This window comes from Pholis gunnellus, assembly GCF_910591455.1.
Source record: "Pholis gunnellus genome assembly, chromosome: 12".
NCBI lineage: Eukaryota > Metazoa > Chordata > Actinopteri > Perciformes > Pholidae > Pholis > Pholis gunnellus.
The window spans coordinates 4,016,210-4,037,110 of record NC_136539.1 but is presented as its reverse complement, the minus strand read 5'-3'; the positions used below and the strand labels follow the sequence as shown (position 1 = coordinate 4,037,110).

The 20,901-nt window shown below is 46.3% G+C and overlaps 1 protein-coding gene across 1 annotated transcript in view; it reads right to left on the bottom strand.

The window, feature by feature from the left end:
• Nucleotides 1-20,074, bottom strand: part of klf12b (Kruppel like factor 12b) — a gene marked incomplete at its 5' end in the record, with an annotated part of 36,712 nt that extends 16,638 nt beyond the window's left edge. Inside the window, 3 exon segments of the mRNA XM_079170046.1 lie at nt 4,402-4,484; nt 19,980-20,041; nt 20,043-20,074. Coding sequence (XP_079026172.1) covers nt 4,402-4,484; nt 19,980-20,041; nt 20,043-20,074 — 177 coding nt within the window.
• Between the last annotated feature and the right edge of the window lie 827 nt (nt 20,075-20,901).

The window sequence follows — 20,901 nt, the reverse complement described above, 5'->3', positions numbered from 1 at the left end:
GCCACTGATGGTGAAGCAGGAATGATGTAGATGATGCCAATCAGCTGATGCAAGCTCTTCTTTATTATTGCTCCACATTGGAGTTGCAAATGTCGGCTGTGGGGTTGTTTTGCCCACTCATAATGCTAATATATTCCTGGGGTGATTGTGAAGTTATCATTCTGATGGGTGGAGAATCAGGTGACTGAGTTTGCAGAGAAAGAATTAGTTGTGCTCATTGTTGTTATACTGACAATATTCATAAGCTCAAAAACGCATACATTTCAGTCACAGCTGACCCTCGTCAGCGTAGAACACTTTACTTTAAGCCCCTCTGTTTAGCACCTATGAGAAGTACAGCAGCATTTAAAGGAACAGCGTGTAGCATTTAGGGGAAACTATTGGCAGAAATGGAATATGATATAAATAAGTATATTTTCTTTCGCATATATTCACCTGAAAATGTTCTTTACCTTAGAATGAGCTGTTTATATCTACATACGAAACAGGACCTCTTCACGGAGCCGTTTGCCATCTACAGTAGCCCACAACGGACAAACCTAACACTGGCTCTAGAAACGTGGGCCACCTCAGTCCTCCTACACGCTTGGCACACGGGAGAAGTAGATGCTGCCAAATCTTACACACTACACCTTTATTGAATGATTTATAACCATTACAAAACATATAAAGTAACGTGTCACAGCAAAGTTATCTAGTTTAGTCGATCTCTCTTTTTTGCTATTTTCTTCTTCATTTGAGGGACGACAATGTAGAAAAGGGGGAGAGAGAGGTGTGGCACGCAACAAAGTTCCCATGGACGGAATCAAACCTAGGACACTGCGGTTATATGGTATGTAATGTAAAACGCTCTAAGTTTAGTCTCTCTCGACCAACAGATCCCTCCCTTGGGCTATCTAAGTTTTCATTCGATTTTATTCCAGCTAGTAAATCTGCCATTTAACCATCTATCCAATTTGCCACTCCACAGCTTTACCTTCAGAAACATTTCAAATGAAATATCACTTGGTGTATAATATGCATGTTTGTGGTGTCAAATGTCCTCAGTGCTTCTCTTGCATCAACCCCCCACATCAGCTCCATGCAGCCTTTCTTGACAGACCCTCAGGCTATCATCCAGCTGCTTTTGCACGGGATCTCTCCGTGTTTGCATGTTCTGTATAGGATGCGAGTGTCACGGACCGCCTGGAGCTATACTGCCTCGAGGCTTTGAAGTCATTAGATCCATTGAGGCTGATCTCTGTGTAGAAATCTCGTCTTTCTCAGTGAGTGCTCTCAGAGTGTGTCTAGTTGGCCGCGGAAGTTCCGCAGTATCGCCAGCTCTCCCTACGTCTGAAAGAAGTCAGAGGAAAGGGAGGAAGCTGAAGATAATGTATTTGTGCCAACCGCAAGTGGAATCGGAATGCTGTTCAGTAATATTTTGTGATTAACAAAACAGTTGTTCTGATTGGCTGAGCCACGTTCAAAGCTGTTGTGGCAAAACTACACACATCCGTTCATGCAATTGTTTTCCTTAAAAACACAAAGTTATTTAATATATCTTTCTGTTAAATATGTTGTTTTAATCTGGACATACTGGCCTAGAGTTATCAGATTTTGTTTACACTCTCAAATATATAAGTTATAGTCTAAATTTGGTTAGCAGTCTAATATCAATTTGGAACACTATGAATATCTATGATTTGCTGAATGTAGGTGTCTACACACAGAAATGTTACGTGCTGCATGTGATTGTACTACATAACACTTCAAACGCTACGTTTTTAGCTTAGCGAAAATCATAGCATATTGAATTTCCCAACATTGTCCTCCGGATGTTATCTTTAGCAAACCTGACTGAGAGTTAGTCGAGCACAAGACATCAAATGTGTCCTTACTGTAAGTAATGCCGTGTTACTCGTGATTAAATCACTGAAATGTTCATCTGTGATTTGATTAAAGGTATGGTACAAGAGGACTCCTGAGCTAACTAACTGTTAAACAACAATATCCAGCAAGCTAACATTAGCTAACTTTTCAACCATTCAAATTTGGAGAAAATGTGTTATATTTTTAACTCAAATTGTCGGCTGAAATTAAAAAATTCCTCTTACTGTACTCGCTGCATGTCCTGCTGCCATTTCAATAATCTAGGTTACGGCTTTTCTTTTAGCTAACGCAAATGCAACTAACGTTACCTTATAGCAGCGCTAGCTTGTCACTCAAGTGATGCAGTGGAGGCACATCGAAATGTTTATTCTCTACATTTTAGTTTATTTCAAGCAAAGTGTTTTTATGTGAATTTGAACAAATTACGCGTTAGTTCAAATTAGTTATTTGTGAAAAGTGACAGCCCCAATATCCGACCAAGTGTGATATATTGTGGCAAAACACCTGAGAGAGCGGGAGACGGATGGATTCCACTTTAAGGAATGTGCTATCTGACTCACTTTCATTTTCTTTTAGCCTCTCTTGTTTGTTGGAGGAGTGATCAAGACGGTTGGGAATACAGTCTGTTACTGACAACCTGTTCAAAAATTGGCCAATCCTGCTGTGGCTCCTGTGCGAAAAGGTCAAAACAACAGAGCGTGTAGTGTTACACTAAAGTGAAAACAGGTTAGGTTCTCAGACGCATCTCAACCAGCACAAATGGAAAAAAACTTAAGCCACCCACTGCTCTCATTTTGACAGTTATAAACACATGTATGCGCCCAATCCTACACATACTCACACTCTCCGACACACACACACACACACACACATAACGATATGCTCGACCAGCCTGCCTGCCTCTGTCCTCATGCCATTGTCTTTATTAGGGGATACTGGTTAGCGGGGCAGATTTTCCAGCCCCTTGCGGGCGAATCGTCTATCAAGGCAGACCATTTCCAGCAAGCCCTTGGCCCCCCGCCACCCAAATGAAGAACACATTTCTGCAGCAGCGCTAAACTGTCTGTCTGCATCTGCCGTCTAGAAAGGGAAGCACAGTCTGTTTAGGGGCGAAGATTTGGATCTCGGCGCACTTCAGAAAAAGCTGTGTGGGCTGCAGTGCTCACATCCTGTCTGTGACTGACATCACTGCAACGTATGGAGGATGACTTCAAAACCCCAGGTAACAGGGAGCAGCTCGGGAGCACGGCACTCAAACCCTTGAGCCACAGCCGAGTGCGAGGACACCCACAAGGCCGGCCACCTGCTGCCTCTCTGTCAAGCCCTTAGATGTGGAGAGACAGATTTGATTCTTATCAATACTAAGCACCTACGCAGCCAAACGACTGACGCTGCCCGATGGGCTATGAGCGGCTGCTATTTTCCTCATTCATCACGAGCTAATGCTCTCGGTTTTTCCGTCTCAACGGCAACTATTTAGCTGCTCTCCCACGGAGTGCCCTCGGTGATGTGTTAGGGGCCGGGATATTATTGATATGCTATGAATGGAAATCAATAATAACTAACACTAATTCATCAAGATTACAAATATTAAGTGGCCACCACCCGCTGCACACACAGCTGTGTCAGCCACACAAAAAGCCCTTGTAGCCTAGCAACAGCTTCTCCATAACAAGACCACTTTATTTCTAGGTATGTCGGACCAGAGAGCACTGATACTGTACGTGGGCTGTGAAAAACCTCCATTACTCCCAACATGGTCAACACAAGCACAGTCCATTTGAACATAAAACTCAAAAACGAGATAGAATTGAGCGTTTTGAGCAAAGCCAACCCAAATTTAAAAACTCAGAATCCTTGTAGGGATAATTAACTTCTTCTGTGTGATGAATTCATATTGACTGACAGACCCGACACAGAGGTGACAGAGAGCACTGCGAGGAAGAGATGGAGCTGTGATAAGCGTTTTGCGGAGGAAGAGCACAGTTGTGTTTGTCCCTGGAGAGAGAGAGAGATTCCTCGCGTGTGTTTGTGAAGAAGAAGAAGAAGACGAAGAAGAAGAAGAAGAAGAAGAAGAAGAAGAAGAAGAAGAAGAAGAAGAAGAAGAAGAAGAAGAAGAAGAAGGGTATGGGGAGGACGAAGGGAAGTTGAGGGACGTGAAGGGGCAGGGACGGACCGAGATAGATAAGATTTAAATTTTCCCGTGTGACCCTCCTCCCCGGAGCAGCGACTACATCTGCGCAATCATCCCCCCAGCCAGAACAGACCCCCCCCCCCCCCCCCGATGCATTCCTGCTCCAGCTGTGGCTCTCCTCCTCCTCCTCTCCTCGGTTCCTCTCCCCTTCCTGCTTACTACCATGCTCTCCGACCACTCCTCTTAGTCCCCCCAACACTCACTCTCTCACTCACTCACTTGTGTAGGCCTGGGAGTAATTACGAAGCCCATTGCCAGGAGGAGGAAAGGCGGAAAGGAAAGCAGGAAAAAAAAAGAAAGAAAAGGGAGAATTGTCTGGAAAACAACTGCTCTCTTACCCCTTGTTCCGATTCCAGGGGCTCAGCTTTGACTCGGACTGCAGGCATTCCGTCAAGCATTAACATCCTGTTTCTTAGGCTGCCTGCAAAAGGAAACAGAGGAGGTGTAAGACGGGTGTTTTAGCATGACTAAGCAGGTCTTGTTGTTCACACATGGACATCCACAGTGTTGTGCCTGCACCCACTGGGAGATAAACACACTTTAAATAGACACAAATTCATGTTTTTTAAAGCCACCAGAAGCTGACAGACAAAAGGTGCACACAAACTGTATGAACTCAGCCAGTGCACAGCGTGACTCCCTCCTCTCCGTGATGACGATTTTCAATTGCCTGGTGGGCTGCTGCAGGGCTACTACTCTTTAATAACGCTGACTAAAAATCCTCTTTAGGCTTCAATGGAGTACAAATACTTGCTTTGATATACAGTTAGTCAGCCACACAACGTGTCCTCTCCAACCACTGACAAACATTTAAATAACCGACACTCGGAAATAGAACAACAATATTTCATACGTGTGATATTAATATGATTGCACTGACACACATGCAAACACACACAAACACACACTCCCCCCCCCCGCTGCCTCGGAGCACTGTGCCTCTGCAAAGCGGGCAGCGGTGTCGGGCTCCTCAGCTCCGTGCTGTGGCTTTAAGAGGGGATACTCAAACGGAGCCAATGACAACAATGCATGTTCCGTATCTCCCCCCCCCCCGTCCAGTCGGGACCGACCTGAGGTAACCCTTCCTCTTATTATTTTAGCAGCAGTGCATGGAGGAATGCAAGCGAGGCAAATCGACTCTAAACATCTCTATTACTCTCCACGGCTGGCACCGGCAGCAGGATGTGTGGCCCGGTCCTTGCAAACTATTCTGACCACCTCAGCTCTAACATGCATGTGGCTCGTCCAGTAATCAAAGATGACATTTTTTTTTTTTACTCACCAGAAGATCCACTCAAGATAGTTATGAAAAACATGTCTTTTTACGGATTTCAATAAGAACTGCAAAAGAAATAGATCATTTAAATCCAGGTATTGTTCCAGCAGCTCCTAGACTCTGAAGCAAAAGGCTCATCCTGACTGCGTTTGTGTGCGAGGGAGGTTTTCCAAAGAGGGAGGATTTGCTCTCTCAATCTGCAACCCCCCCCCCCCCCCCCCCCCCCCCCTGATCTCGCCTCTCAGGTCTAAGTCCCTCAGGTACCCTGGCTGTGCTGCTATTGTATTGTTGTCCAGGATGTCCTTCGGCTTCAGGTCTTGGTAGGCCCAGATAGCGTTGCCATGGCAACGGCTGGGCGGGTGCAGCCTCGGTCCAGCCTCGAGCCATGTGTTTGAGGAGAGGAAGAGAGAGGAGGCAGAGAGGGAGGTTTTGTTTCTCCTCAACGATGACCACCATTGTGGTGGAGGCTTTTTCTCCTTCTCAGAGAAAAACAGCGATATATATTTTTAGGAAGGAGACACATTTTCTCAGGGAGCGCATTTCACTTTTTCAACAGGTTCTTTTTCTGAGCCTCAAAAAAGTTTGACCTCATCCAAACTTATTTGTTCTCTACGCTTAAAGCATGCACTCCTGTTACTGTAACTAAAAAAACACCTTTGCACCGCTTGTCAAAGTTGCACATTTCTCGAGAGCAACCACCTTTTTTTTTCTCCAATGTGCCCTCAGCCCAGCTAATCCAGTGGTGTGTGAGATCACCTTCCTAATGAACTGGCCTGCAGCGAGCTGTTCATAGGAAAATCAATGGCCATTGCATACGTCTGCTCGTGACTGTAATGACCAAAGAGCTGACAGCGGTGGGAGAGAGCCCAACACTGAGTAATGAGCTAACAGATTGCAGACCTGCTCATTGAGGAGGTCACGTCGAAACACTTTGACCGAAGTCAACTGCTTTCGCTCCCGTGGAAGTAGCGCGGCGGCCAGTTAGCGTCTCAGGAGCACAAACCCAAACATATTTTTTTTGTAAAACAGTGATTGAGCTTGAAATGAGGAGAATTTGTTCGAGGTAATAAACCGACGTGCACCTAGTGTTCTCTGTCACTACATTTGGTCTGCTGTGTGGACGGCTTAGGCAACCAGCAGTGTGCTGTCCATCAGCGGTATGAGGCTCTGTGTGTGGGAGATGGAGAGAGTGGGGGGGGGGTTAGAGGGAAACAGGGTAGATTAAGATCACCTTTCCATTTGCTGCACTCTGAAATGAAATGGCCATCCCAGGTGTGTGGGGGAGTTAGATGGAGAGGAGGAGGGCAGTGGAGTGTTGAGGCATCTCATCTCTCTCTCTCTCTCTCTCTCTCTCTCTCTCTCTCTCTCCTATACCCGCCCTCCCGTCCCCATCGAAATCCCTCGAATGAAAAAAAAAGGTAAAGGGAGCAGGTGAAGATTGAGGCCAGTATATATATATGTGTTTTTTTCTGCTGCTCGGACTCGGATATATACATATTTCAGGGTCTGCTGCTCTCTTTGCTTTTTTTTCTGTTTGTGCTTGTTTGTGCGTCTGCTGCATTTCAAAGGTTGAACTGAAACTCCCACCGCATAGCCACATCCATGACCTCAGGTCCAGCTATTTACAAGTTGACCGATGGCCTCGTGCAGATGGAGGCGATAGCGACGAGCTGGAGTGGAAGGATAAAGGCCAACCCTGAACAGACTAGCTGGATCAATTAGAGGTGGCAAACGACTGAAACGCTGAGACCGAATGATGACCTCGTACACCGGTGACATCATCCATGCCTACATGTGCAGCTGTATAAACCCATGAACCCATTTCAACAGGAAAGGTGTGGAACAAACCTACAAAACTAATCTGCGAAAGCGCGTTCGGCTTCATCTCGCTTGTGCTGTGAGTTCTTGTTCTCTCAGCACGCGCGAGCTGTGAAGACAGATCCTGCTTAACGCCGTCTCTGGGTGTTCGCTCTCACGGTGCAATGAAGACATTTTCTGTTAGAGTGAAAGTTAAGCTTAAACAAACTCGCAAAACCAGATTTAGTATCTGGCTGCTTGTACCATCTCCGCTTCCTCTTGCACGCACTCCAACGCCACACGCCCCTGAAAACGCACTGTAACAGACGGTTACCCACCCGCCGGTGCTTTGTTCCCAATGTCGAGCGCCCACAGCTACCGGGTGCATCTGTGTCACAGAGGCTGGACCTGCTGCCACACGGGGCTGGGATGGGAGAGAGGGTGATGGAAGAAAAAAAATTAAATAAAAAAGGGTTGAGGGGAAAGGGGAAGGGGTTCAGTGAATTATGGGAGAAACATGAGGAAGTGTTAAGGAAGGTGATAGCAAGAGAAGTGGGTGAGGGTGGGGGCTGGTTGGAGTCGCTGGCAGGGAGCAGTGGTTAGGGAAGCGAGCGAGGGGAGTTGAAGAGGTTGAGGAGGGGTGGGGTGGGGGTGGTGTTTAATGGGGAGGAGGGGCGGGAGTCAGAGAAGCGAGAGAGGGTAGAGAGGGGATATGGACCCGAGCCAAGGCCCGGTCGAGCGCAAAGCACACGGTGCAAGAATGCCAACAGACCCCCTCCCCCCACCCCCACCCGGTCCTCTACCAAAGAGAGGAGAGGAAGGAAAGAAAAAAAAGGGAGCGCAAGGGAAGGAAACAGAGAGGAAAAAATTTTGCAAATCATAGAACAAATGATTAACTTGTGCTTCAAGTGCAAATGCACGAAAAGGGGCGGAGCCGTTAGGTGATTTGAGATGAGCAATTCCTGTGTTTTGCCCTCACTGTGTGCGCCACTGGCCTCTTTGCTGCAGCTCACTTCCCTCTTCTGTGCCCCCTGGACACCCCCAATGTGACACACTGGCCTGATAAGCAGCCCCACGGCCGCTAGCTCCACCAGCACACTCCTCCACTTCCTCTCCCAGTGCAGCAACTTTTAAGAAAAGTAGCGACCATGTTCACGACATGCTAAGAGAACACTAGTCAGAAAAAAAATAATTGTTTGAGCGGCCACTTTGCAGGGCTTTGAAAATAAAAGGTCTAAAATATATGTTTTATAATGAAAGATTAATTTTGTTTGCAAGCAGCGTAGACACAATAGAGCCACAGCTGAATCCCAGCTGATTTTCTAACCTCAGTCTGCTTCACGTTAAGCTGCGTCTTCTCATGACCTCATCTCGTTGGCCTCATTCCGGTCTTGAGAGCCCATTCACACGGCTCCCTGCAGAGTTACCGCTTAAAGAGTAACTGCACCCAGGCAAATAGCGGCGGTTTGAGTGGTCGAAAGATTCGAAGAGACTTGAACCGTAAAAACCCACAGAGTTCAGCGCTGCCCTACGAAGCCAGAACGCAAACAGAACCTATTTAGTAACAATCAGACTTTTTGACATCTGTTTCACTGTGTAAAAGATAAGACATCATGAAAATGTGTAGTATAAACAGAGGTAACACAACTACCTAGCCTAGCAAAAGCTAATAAAACTATTTTTTTCTCCTGCAATGAAAAAATAATCTATTTTGAAAATTCAACATTTGTAATTGAGTTTTTTACAGCGCATAAATAAGGTAGAGGCTGGATGTAATCAGAAGAAAGAAAAAGCTACATAGCTTAGATGCCATTTGGATTGCCCAAATATAGATTGTCCTAACATTAGGGGGGTGATGGTCATCTTCGTCATCATCATCATCATCATAACACACTTTGGCGAAGTAGCCTTCAAACTTCAAACCCTTCCTTCTAAATGTCACCGCTGTCTGCAGAGTGCTGCAATGCTTTTCCTCCACACGAGATCTAATGCGGAGTCCCTCTTGAAGATGAGCAAGTGGAAAACTCAAAGTGAAGAAGCTCCCACGCTGTGTTCTCTTCCTCTGTTCACACCAAAGCTTGAGATGAACTCTCAAATGACCTAAATGGGAGTGCTTATTGCGCGTAAATGTGTAGAACAGCAATTTAGTGTTGCACTACAGAGTTGTGCACTCACAAGAGACGCATCAAAGTCTCTCTAAACAAAAACACACAGGACCCTACATTTCCCATAATGCAACAAATGCTTTTTTTCCCCCCATTAGACCGTCTCAGACAGATAAATGTCCACATCTTTCAAATTGATGTACCACATTTGTAACAGAGACATACTTTACACAAAACTCCCTGCAGAGCCAAGGGAGACATAATCTCTGTAGACAGATTCTGATATATGTAGACTCTGTAGGCAACGGGACAAGATTTTGCCATCGTAAGCATTCTGGTTTCTGTTTGTTGTCTGTGTAGTTTTGGCCAATCACGTTTCGGTAGGCTTTGATTTGCAGGTAAATAGTCCGCAAGGAGAGCAAAAGAGGCAGAACCCATTGGCCAAAATGCAATCCGAGGAACCTTGCGGCTATTGTCTGTCGATGTACGCTTTTTATTGGTTTAAAATGAGCTTTTTAACCGGCTACTTCTGAAACAATCCGGTCGCACACATGGTCTCTCAAATACAAACTCAAATCTCCCATCTCAAGTTGCTAATCGAACTGTAAACGAGGATCAGTGCACGGAAAAGGAAGTCTTGGCCCGGATTTCGCCTGGCCACACCGGAACACCAGAAAAATAGCCGCTTGTCCTTCGTCAGACCGATTAAACCGTGACGACGACGTTTTTATGTGTGTGTCTGTCTGAGCAAGGTGCGTGTTTTCTCCCTCAGACTTCAACCCCTGGAAGTACTGCGATGGACATGGTCTGTGTATATATATATATATATATATGTACAGTATATATATATTTTTTCTTCTTGTAGTCATTCCTGGCACTCTGTGAATGGTCTCAGAATTTCCATTTCATAAGCCGTATTTTCCTTGGCAGGAGCAGCGAGCGGAGTCTTTTGGATGCTTCTGGGACATTTTTGAATGGGGCTCAAGAGAGCAGAGTGCTGTTACCTCGGCCGCTCATAGAAGTGTGGACTTCACTAAACCCCCGACAAGCACAATGGCACCAAACCGCAGTTCATATGCACTACCCCTTTAGGGTTAAAAACCCCTTAGAGATGCACTCAGCTGATGCACTTTACCTCAAAACACCCTGCCCTTTTCCCCTGGGAACAGCTTTCTTCATGAAAACAGTTATTATTAGATAGAGCACACTGCTCGTGTACTGGATGTTTTCATCTCTGGGACATACTGCCAAACTTGGGGAGCTTATCAGGTCCCATCAATTTTGACGGGATGTCGTCCTCTGTCTGTCTGACGCCGTACGGGCTTCGCTTGTCGTCCGATTTGATGTGGCGCACATGAATGACTGCACTCAAGACGTGTGGCCTGCAATTCAAGACCCATCTAACGGTTCCCTCTCTTTACATCACAAAGCTGGGAAGCACGATTAAACACATAATATAGGGTGATTATATTTAAAGAGCCTGTCACCAAAGTATGCTAAGACTCATCACTGTACGGATGTGTTATTGGCAAAAATGATTGTCAAAAAATGACATGCACAGATTTAAAAAACATAAGTAAGTATTTATAAAACTAAAGACACGGACGGAGACAGACCAAAAGATGCACACTAAACCTTTATGCACACGCAGGCTGAACGGAGAACGCAAAGGGTGAGTATTGATCCGTACGTCAGAATACAAATGAAGCTCCATTGAGGTGAAAACTAGCTTTGAGGGGGAAAAAAAACGTCACATTTGTGACCCAGTTTAGAGAAAAAGTGTGGAAGTCTCCGAAGACCACACACCTTTGTTTTCATAGCTTTGGATAATCTATTTCATAGTGGACAGCAAGTCATCGGGTGCCATGTAAAGCCAAAGATCCTGTGTTCAGAGGGATTTGATGCAGTATCTGTGTGTGGAAATATGGGCTCAGCAACAATGTGGAGTGCCACATTTTTTCTTATCCCTGCACAATGACCTCATTATGTGAGGTCCTGTAACGCATCTCATGCAAAACAAATGTTCCTTCATTTATAGTACATAGTCTAGTAAAAATCTAATTCTGTGTTTGATAAAGAGCAGTGAACTGAGCGCAAACCAGTTGATAACCATGCAAATGCACAGAAAACACAGACACACAGACACACACACACACACACACACACACACACACACACACACACACACACACATGTATATATACGCAAACACCACACACTTGCACACCAGCAAGGCCCGCCGAAGTTCCCATATTCTGGTGGATTGCCCTTGGGTCCTTGCTATTTCTGCCAGGGGCACGAGGATCCTGTGTCAGTAATCCTGTCGGGATGAGGGGGATGAGGTCGCCGGATGCAGCTCAAGTCCACTGCCTTCACTACCACACACACACACACACACACACACACACACACGTATACACATGGAAATAAACTGTCGGAGTCTGAGTGGACACTACATACAGCACCTCTACTGTGTCAGTGTGTTTACTACTGTAGGAGCTGCATTTTAGTTCATGGCTATGTATATTAATTATTGATCTTTTTCTTTTCTTTTTTGTTGAAAGCTGAAAGGCTGCGAGTCTAACACCAAGCACCCGAACTCCAATTTGGGGCAAAACTGTATAGGGGTTAAAGGAACAACCACAGTTAGAGGTTTTGCCAATACAACTTCCATTTTTTAATAAAAGGTGCTCAAACAGTGGGCAGAAACACAGCTAATCATGCTGGACAACAATCTCACATACACTGTCACACACTTTAAAATCAGCCCTAACACACTTATATAAACCAGGCAGATGACAGTTAAATAGAAGTTGTGTCAGTAATAACACTTACAATCAGATATGTCTCTAGTGTCTCTTTAAAATGTCAACTGTTAGGATAACAAAAACTCACCTTGAATTTCTCTATTAGCCTGTATATAAAAATCGTTTTTCTCAATAGGTCAAAGGGGAAATCTTTTGTGATTAGTTTTTCTACTAAGCCCTTTGCAAAAAAGCTCCCCCACCTCCGCCAACACCACCTCCGTCCCTTCTACGGCCTTGTGAAACTGTGGGAAATGAAGAAGCTGCTTATTCTGAGAGGAAACACTCAAAGCGAAAAAGAAGAGTCAGACTGTCTGGTTTGTCTGTCTCCGTCTGTGTGACAAACCAACTTCTTACAGAGCTGACTTCCTGAGTCCCTGCTGCGTTCTACAACCTGGCTACCCCCCACACACACACACACAAACACACACACACACACACACACACACACACACACACACACACACACACACACACACACACCTTGTGACCTCTGCCTGCAACCGCAGTGAACCATATTTATCTTCGATTAAGAGACAGACGCACACAAACACACACGCACACACACACACACAGACTCTGTCTCTCAATATTTCAGCTCTGCCCGTGAAAGAAGAATATAGATGCCCATTCAACACAAACAGCCACCCACACACACCTACAGTGTGCGCACAAACTGTGCTAACAAGACACACACACACAAACACACACACACACACACACACACACACACACACACACACACACACCCTCCTCCACAGTGCTCCGGAGAGAGGTAAACAGAAGAGTCTGACATCCTCTTGCATCATGTTGCCTCAAATGCAGCAGAGAAACAGCTAAACAAGCTGTGACCGTGACAGCTCTAAAGGGAGGTGGCATTACTCAAGCGAGCTTCCACTTAGAAGTCAAAGCAATTTGTGACACAATCCTAGACCGGTTTATGACCAATTGAAGATCATTCTCGATCAGAAAGAGGGAGTTAAATATTCCGCGCGAGGGCTGGATTTGGTTTCAGCGCTGAAGAAACCACAAACAAATGGCACAAAACAGCTCCTTAAAGAGCCGATACACCACGAGGTCGTCTCGCTTCAACGTAATCGGGTGACCTCTCTGGAACACCCTTCACAAACACACGCACACACACACACACACACACACACACACACACACACACACACCTTGGTAAATGCAGTAGGGTCAGTGGCTGTGCGTCTAAAATAGCCTCTGACACAAAAACCTCACTAGTACCAAAGGAGGGGGAGGTGGAGCCGAGCGAAGCAGGATCAACGCGCGTTGGTCGACGCAGGGCTTTTCAGGGAAACACTGCGATATTCTCTGCATGTTTATGGTGAAGATGACAGTACAAACTCTTGGGAGGTAGAGAGGATGAGGCTGGCTCCGGTGAATCAATAAAAAAAAAGATGGAAAAAAAAAGCACTCTGTGACTCTGTTCTAGTCCCTTATTTACTCTCAGTGCACAGGTTCTCGGTTGAGCTGACCACGCTGCAGCGCTTAATGATCATCTGAAACCGACAGAGGTGCATTGTGGGGCACAGTCCTGAACAGAATTCACAGTGAATACAATTTAGTTATAGCTGCCATTCAGTGTGCTGCAGCAGAGGGTCAAAGGGGAACCCTGCTCTCTCTATCTCTGGCCCTAACAGGGAGAAGTGGGATGCATTAGATTAGCCGTCCTCACAATAACCTGCATCCTTCCAAACCACCACCCACCCACATATACTCTCTCTCTCTTCCTGTCCTCCTCTCCCCGAGGGGAGGCCAGTGCACTCCTGCCCTAATGGGGGATTCTTGGGAGTAGGCTACTGCCTTTTATCCCCTTAGGCTCCGACAGTGTACGTGCATGTGTGCGTCCGCTCGCTTGTGTTACAACATGTATGTCTAAATGCGAGTGTGTGTGTGTGTGTGTTTGTATGTGAGCGATCCCCCTCCCCCCAACATATGCACTATGTACATACCACTCACAATGGCCTGGTCTACTGAACGCATCGCGGCATATGTGCACTCACATGCACTCTCAAAGATCGACCTAGATGTTTTACAATAACGATGCACAATGCGAGCATGCAGAGGCACCGACGCACTGACTCATCCACAGTATCCACAGTGTGAGCAAGTTGCATTAGAAACAATATCAGCTCAGGCACTTAAACGCACTTAAATACACTTTTTTTTGCCTTTCTCCCTTTCTCCCTTTTTTCCACTCACTCTCCTGTGATACAAACAAAGCTATACGCATACACAAACAAACACACGTGCGTTTCACTTTTAACAGTCCTGCAGGGGTCCTCTTGGTGCAGCGGCTCGATGCGCCCCCCCTACCCAACCTCTGTGCTGACACAACCGAACGGCCAATAACGGACCGACCAAAACATCCTAACGCGCTGACACTTTTTTATTCGGTGAGCGGTTATTCTCGCTCACCGTGTTTCTTCCCCCTCGCTTTGACCCATTCCAGCTCTCTAGGTCTCACTCAATAAAAGCCGGCAGCTGTGTTTACCTCCATTACTCATGCGCTCACGCCTTCACCTTCATCATTTTTCCCCTCCCTTGTTGGACAGATATCCGTGCTGTGCTGATACCTGGTCGCGGCAGCTAATTGAGAGGAGTTATGGTCCACGGCTCGAGCCTACATTTCGGTTGAGTTACGGCCAAAAGGGTCTGTGGAATGCCACAGGCACCCCCCTACCGAAATGGATTCCACATGTTGTTTGCAAAATTTCCTTGACCTGCAGCACAACTGGAAACAGAGTTTGCTGCAGCATCCTTTACGCAGGTCTGCTGAAACCATCTGCGCTGAGGCTAAAGAGGTTGCAGCTCCCCAAAGATTCTGCAAAGGGGGAAACTCTTAATTTAAAAGCAGCAAAAAAAAAAAAGAAGAAGGGTCCAACACTCTGAAAACGCTCTTCTATCCTCTTTTCTTGGCTTCCTTCCATTTCTCCTTCCTGCTGTCCACCAGCCGTGTCAGGCTAAAGGGGGAAACACACACTTGGCCCTTCCATTGACATACCTTTCCATCCGCGCCGTGGAAACATGTGGAGCAAACTTAAAATCAGAGTCTGGGGCGGGGGGGGCTCTGCTAGATTAGTCACTTCCAGTAAGCACTGAGTGTGCTGCTCTAGAGATGGTGTCATTACTGGGGAAAAAAAAAAACTTGGATCGCTGCGCTGGTCAGCCAACATCATCTTACATTCTGCCCTTCCTTTGTTGGCAGTTTTTCTTTCTGTCAAAAGATAAGCTGGGTTGTAAGGCAAGAGGGTTCTAACTGTGAAAAGAATTACACAGAGCAACGCAGTAGAAATTCAAAATACTCACAGTGACGTTTGACAAGCTGAAATCGCCCGTTTTACATTGTAGTTCCCTCTGTCTGTGTTCACTTTTTGGACTATCAACCTCAGATTCACTGGCTGTTGCACAACACTTTCCGTACTCTCTCTCTCTCAGTCACAAAACACACACACACACACACACTCCGGCACTCCATGTACAACCTTAACTGAAATTTTGGTCAACAAACGTGGGCTGGACACCGGGGTCGAAGGTTGAATCCACAAGAGAGATAGCAGAGGGAGAGAACATTTTGTCATCTTCTTGACATAATGAAATAACAGCCCCCCCCCCGGAGGAGGCCAGCTAACAGTCGTTGCCTATGAATGCTGAAAGTCCAACGTATGGAACTACCGACGCACGTCTCGCCATTCAGGAGGAAACAGCAAAAATACCTGCAAACCTTTTGGATGTTTAACCCTCTCAACCGTTTTTGTGCTGTCGATCTTTTGGGGGCAGGTACATCTATCCATAAACAAAGTTTATTACTAAACTATTTGGGTGCTGTCTGTCTCACACATCGTATACGCATGCCCTTGACACGCTAGTCTATTGTAAGATCTGTGTGTGTTGTTGTGTATGCCTGTTCGGGGTCTTTGCACACGGAGGTCTCTCGTGGCTGAAAATTCCAGGGTTTGACGCAACGCCACCTCTTTTGAGATGTGTGTGTGTGTGTGGGGGGGGGGGGGGGGGGGGGGGGGGGGGGCACAGGATATCCCAGAATGCACCTTGAGCACAACCAACCTCCATGACCTGCCTCGCTCCTTTTGTGGCTTTGCAGCCGCAGACCCCCGAATGAGGAGTCCAGCTGTACAGCGCACTGCAGTCTATCCACAATCAATGGCGATACACTCCATAACACCCACATGGATCAATGATACAGCAGTCGGTCAATATGGCAGCGGTTAACCCAGCTGATTAGGGTGGGTGATAGCGGGAACGTCACATCTCACCGGATGAGACAGTGAGCGTACGTGTTCTGTTCTCGGACCGCACATACTAGAGCACAAGATTCCGTCTGTCGACGCGCGTCCAATTTGTGCGTTTGTGATCTGTGGCGGACAGATGATGCCTTTAGTGGGGGGCAATCCTGCCGCGCAATTAAGTGTGCCGGGCACAGCGGTGACGATGGACAGATAGAGTCTATCTGTTGGGGGATTGGCTTTTTAATTGAGTCCCCCCCCCCACCTGCACCGATCTCTATCGTAAGCTCTTGGACCGTGGCTGGGGTGGAGGTGGGGGTGGGGGGTTGATTCAATGAAGGAGTCAGAGTGACAGTATAGCAGCTTGATGCTGCTGCTGTGGGGGGGGGGGAAACAGCTAGGTACCACATCATAATGTTTGTGATAATACCAGTATAGTTGGATTTTTACAAGCGTATGTACAGCATTAACAAGCAGACGTTAACAACAAAAGAGGACGACACAATCAACTTATTTCATCATCTCAAGTTGAAGCACCTGGTTGAGTGCTGGGAGAGCGCCAAACAAACAGAGGAACGACATCGCTGCATCCCAACAAGAAGTCAGCTAATCTCAAGAACTTTCTTCAATTCCAAACCAAGTCAGAACCTAACCAAATCTGAATCATAGCGTTAAGATTGTCTTGATATAGTCATGCTGATCAGATCAAAAAAATGCATATGTTTTGTTCTAGAGAGCATGGACAAAAATCTTTTTTTGTTTTGAAGTATTGACCAAGTGTACTCCAAATGACAAGACAGAAAAAGTAAATTGCTAAAGTGATTCCGTTTTTTTTTGCTAAAGATGCCAATGGAAACATTTGAAAAGGACGCAACAACTCTGCGGAAAATTCTGTGAGAAGACAGCAGCTAAAAGTGGAAATTACAAATCCCTGATTCAAATCGGTTCATTCAAAGATTCGTAGTGACTTTTACTCTAAGCTAACCAATCACATCCTTCAGCTGAACTTTAGTAACAGTATCAGTAAGTGAACGCATCACAGTTCATGCCGTTGCAGCTTTCAGCTCACTGATACATACAGTCTGTTGCTAGTTCAAGCAAGGTGGCAACCTCTACTGGCCATCGGGGGCGACTCCTCTGGTTGTATAGAAGTCTATGAGAAAATGACTACTTCTCTCTTGATTTATTACCTCAGTAAACATTGTAAACATGAGTTTATGGACTCAATCTCTAGTTTCAAGTCATCTTCAATACAACATGATGTTCATTTAGTAAATGATGGTCCATTTAGAGTCAAACAGACCATAAAGCAGAGTATGCTTTAGGGCGGGCTTACTGTGATTGACAGGTCGCTACCAAAGCATTGTCTGGTCTGGGTGTTGTTTGTGTTTTTGTCCTATAACTTGAACCCTTTCACAGCGTGTTTTAATTTCATAAGGGTTAATTATAACATTTTGGTTGCTATAAAAATGTCGACACGGTGACTTCGTCCACGGTTCAAGCGTGTATGTTCATATATTCATATGTTCATATGTTCATATATGTTCAATTTGTGTGTTATGACATAACGATTGATTTTTGTGGTCTTTCGATATGCTTTAAATAATACTGCGCATCCCGACTGGGCTGCTGACAGTCTGCAGTGAGAGGAGCTCCACTGCTAAAAAGCCACCGATTCGTTAAGTGACAATGGTGGTTCATTAGAGTCAGTTCAGTTTGGAAGACTAAGTGTTAAAGATTTTTTCGTACAAGTACGGAACACTACTAGTGGCAGCTACACTATCTAATTGTGACCGTGACACCTCAACACAGCGGCCACGTGGTTCAATGTCGCAGCACTAACATTAAGGTGCATTTCACCGTATCGTCGTTAGTACCGTGATCGCAATACCCCGCAGAATTATGCTACTTTTTCAGGTGACACCACCATATCTCGCCCGTTTCGGAGCTCCGATACGACTCTCCCTCGCCGCTCATGCTCACGGAGTCTTCTCCGCATGTGTGGTAATATCAGCCTGCTTATTCATGCACAGGGAGTAGGGCCCTTTGTAAATGGATTTAAGTGAGGGTTTAAATGGGCTCTAATCTTACTCGCTGAACATCCGTGAGCTGCAGGGGGTCTCTTCCACACACACACACATGACCAAACCCACCTCCCTTTTTCCCGTTTTTTTTTGTGTGGATGAGACCCCCACTTAAATGCACACAAACACATACACACACCCCTGTCACACAGTTAAAGGCAAGGTTGGGCCTCTCTGCAACGCGGGGGTAAAGTCGCAGAGGTCAGTGCTCAGTTTCCACATCAAACCCAGGAGCAGAGGCCAGAGTCTCACCCCTTCTCCCCTCCCCTCCCCTCCCCTCCCCCCTCTCCTGCTTCCTCCCCCCATGCTGGATGTACAAATGCCTTTGCTGTCAGCTCTGCCCTGGTCCCCTGTAATTGAAAATAACAGCCAAGGGCCAGCCCCCGGCCACTCTCCCCAACCTGGTGGCCCCCCTGCCTCTCTGACAGCCACCCATCAATACCAATGACTATTACCCTGGAAGTGAGAGCGCTGCCGATGACATCCAAGACACCACCCCTGCAACACTCCCACACACACACACACACACCTCCCCCCCCCCCCCCCCCCCCAGTGTCCTTCCTCCGCTACCCGAGCCTCCTAATGTTTAACCCGTTGCTAACAGCCTTGTTTCTGTCTCTAAGCTGCTACAGTAGGAAACGGTGGGCAAACAAGCCTGCCCCCCCCCCCCCCTCTCTCTCTCTCTCGCTCGCGCTCTCTTTCACACACACACACACAACTCTCTCAAGGCATGCACGGAACTCTGACAAGCAGCAAACTTTTCTTTCTTTTTTTTGTTTTCCCAGCGAGAAGTGTTGAGAGTTTTGGTGCCGTCTCACTGCAGTCCTCTTGTAGCCCCCCCCCCCCACCCCCACCACCACAGTCAGTACCGTTCTACACCGCTGCTCCACTGCTCGGCCTGATATGTTCAGAAGTTTCTCTAGAAGCTAAAATAAGTGAGACGTGTTAGGGTTTCGAAACCGGGTGTGCCCGCACTGTAGAAAGTCAGGATGCTGTGTATTCACTTTTGTGTCATGACAGCTTATGAATTTACGTTGGGAAAAAATGTGTGTTTCAGGTCCAGTCCAGCACCATGCAGGGTCTCTTGTTTCCTCCACCCACACACACACACACACACACACACTGACAGACACCAAGCACAATGCCATAGGTGATCTGAGCTGTCACGTCTGCTTTGACAGGGAAATGACAGCTGACCGAGACACACTGAACAACAAGCACAAAGCCCAGCCGACGTGACAAACGCAGCACACAGCCAGGCAGCAGAGGAACAGGACGGAAAAGAAATGCACAGACCTTGTCAGAAGCTGCAGAGCCGGTGGAGACTGTGTTTCCCTTCCTACAATCCTCTCTGTCTCCTCTCCTCCTCTCCCTCTCCTCTCTTCTCTCCTCTCACTCCGCTTGGTGTGTAGGCGTGTGTGCGTGTGTGTGTGTGTGTGTGTGTGTGACAGTGAGTGAGTGAGTGTGAGTGCATGTGAGTGAGCAGCTCCCTCCCCTTCTGCCTCTCAGCTGCTCGGCTCAGGCAGTTCTCAGGAAATGAATGGGAGCGCACAGAGAACTGTTGTACTTGCAAACGACTTACCCCGAGTCACATGATCCGCTAAATGTAGGGTGGGCCGGTGGGTGGAGGCTTCATAAGCGAAGGGGAAGACAATATACTCTAAGCTTTAACAGCATGCATCGAATTACACAGGGGCCCCTCCGGGGAGGTTTCCGACGCGTCCGCTCTCTGCCAGCCCGTGCTCTTCACTCTCTACCCCTGCCGGAGCGCGGCGGAGAGCCCCGGGCTGGGGGGGGGGGGGCACCGGCCGGAGCACCTCCCCGTTTAAAGGGGACGGAGAGGAAGGTGTAGGCGGATGTGAAAAAAAAGGGTGGGGGGGGGACAGTTCATTATTTCATGGTTTACAAGTTTAGTCATTTGACAGTTTTCTTTTCTTTTTCTTTTTTTGCATATTTGCAAATGTTTTGATAGTCGTAAATAAAATACAACTGTGTTAAATATTTTAATAAAAGCATTTTAACAGTTGGTCTAACTGTAGATCAGAAAGTTATAATTGACTAAAAATAATGCACTATGCATACTATTATTTAAGTAAAGTATTTAATTCATTATCAAAATAATTGATTCATCGCTTGCTCAATAAAATATCAGAAAATAGTACAAATATTGTTTTTTGTCTTAATATTGACAGTGATGATTCTTCAGACAGTTAAAAGATAGATATTGAAATTAAGATATTCAATTCACTTTTATAGAAATCTATGAAAAGCAGCAAATATCCACGTTTTAGAAACTGGAAGCTGTGGATTTTGGGACATTTTTGCATAAAGAAAAGACCCAAACAATTTAATTGATGATTGAAATTGTTGCAGATTCCTTTTCTGCTCATCATCTAATCAGTTAGTTAACTAATCGTTACAGCTCCAACTGGCTGAACTCCAAAAATTCTCAAAGATATGTCTATGTATACGTTTGCATGAACGCTAGAGCCATTGTTTCTCTC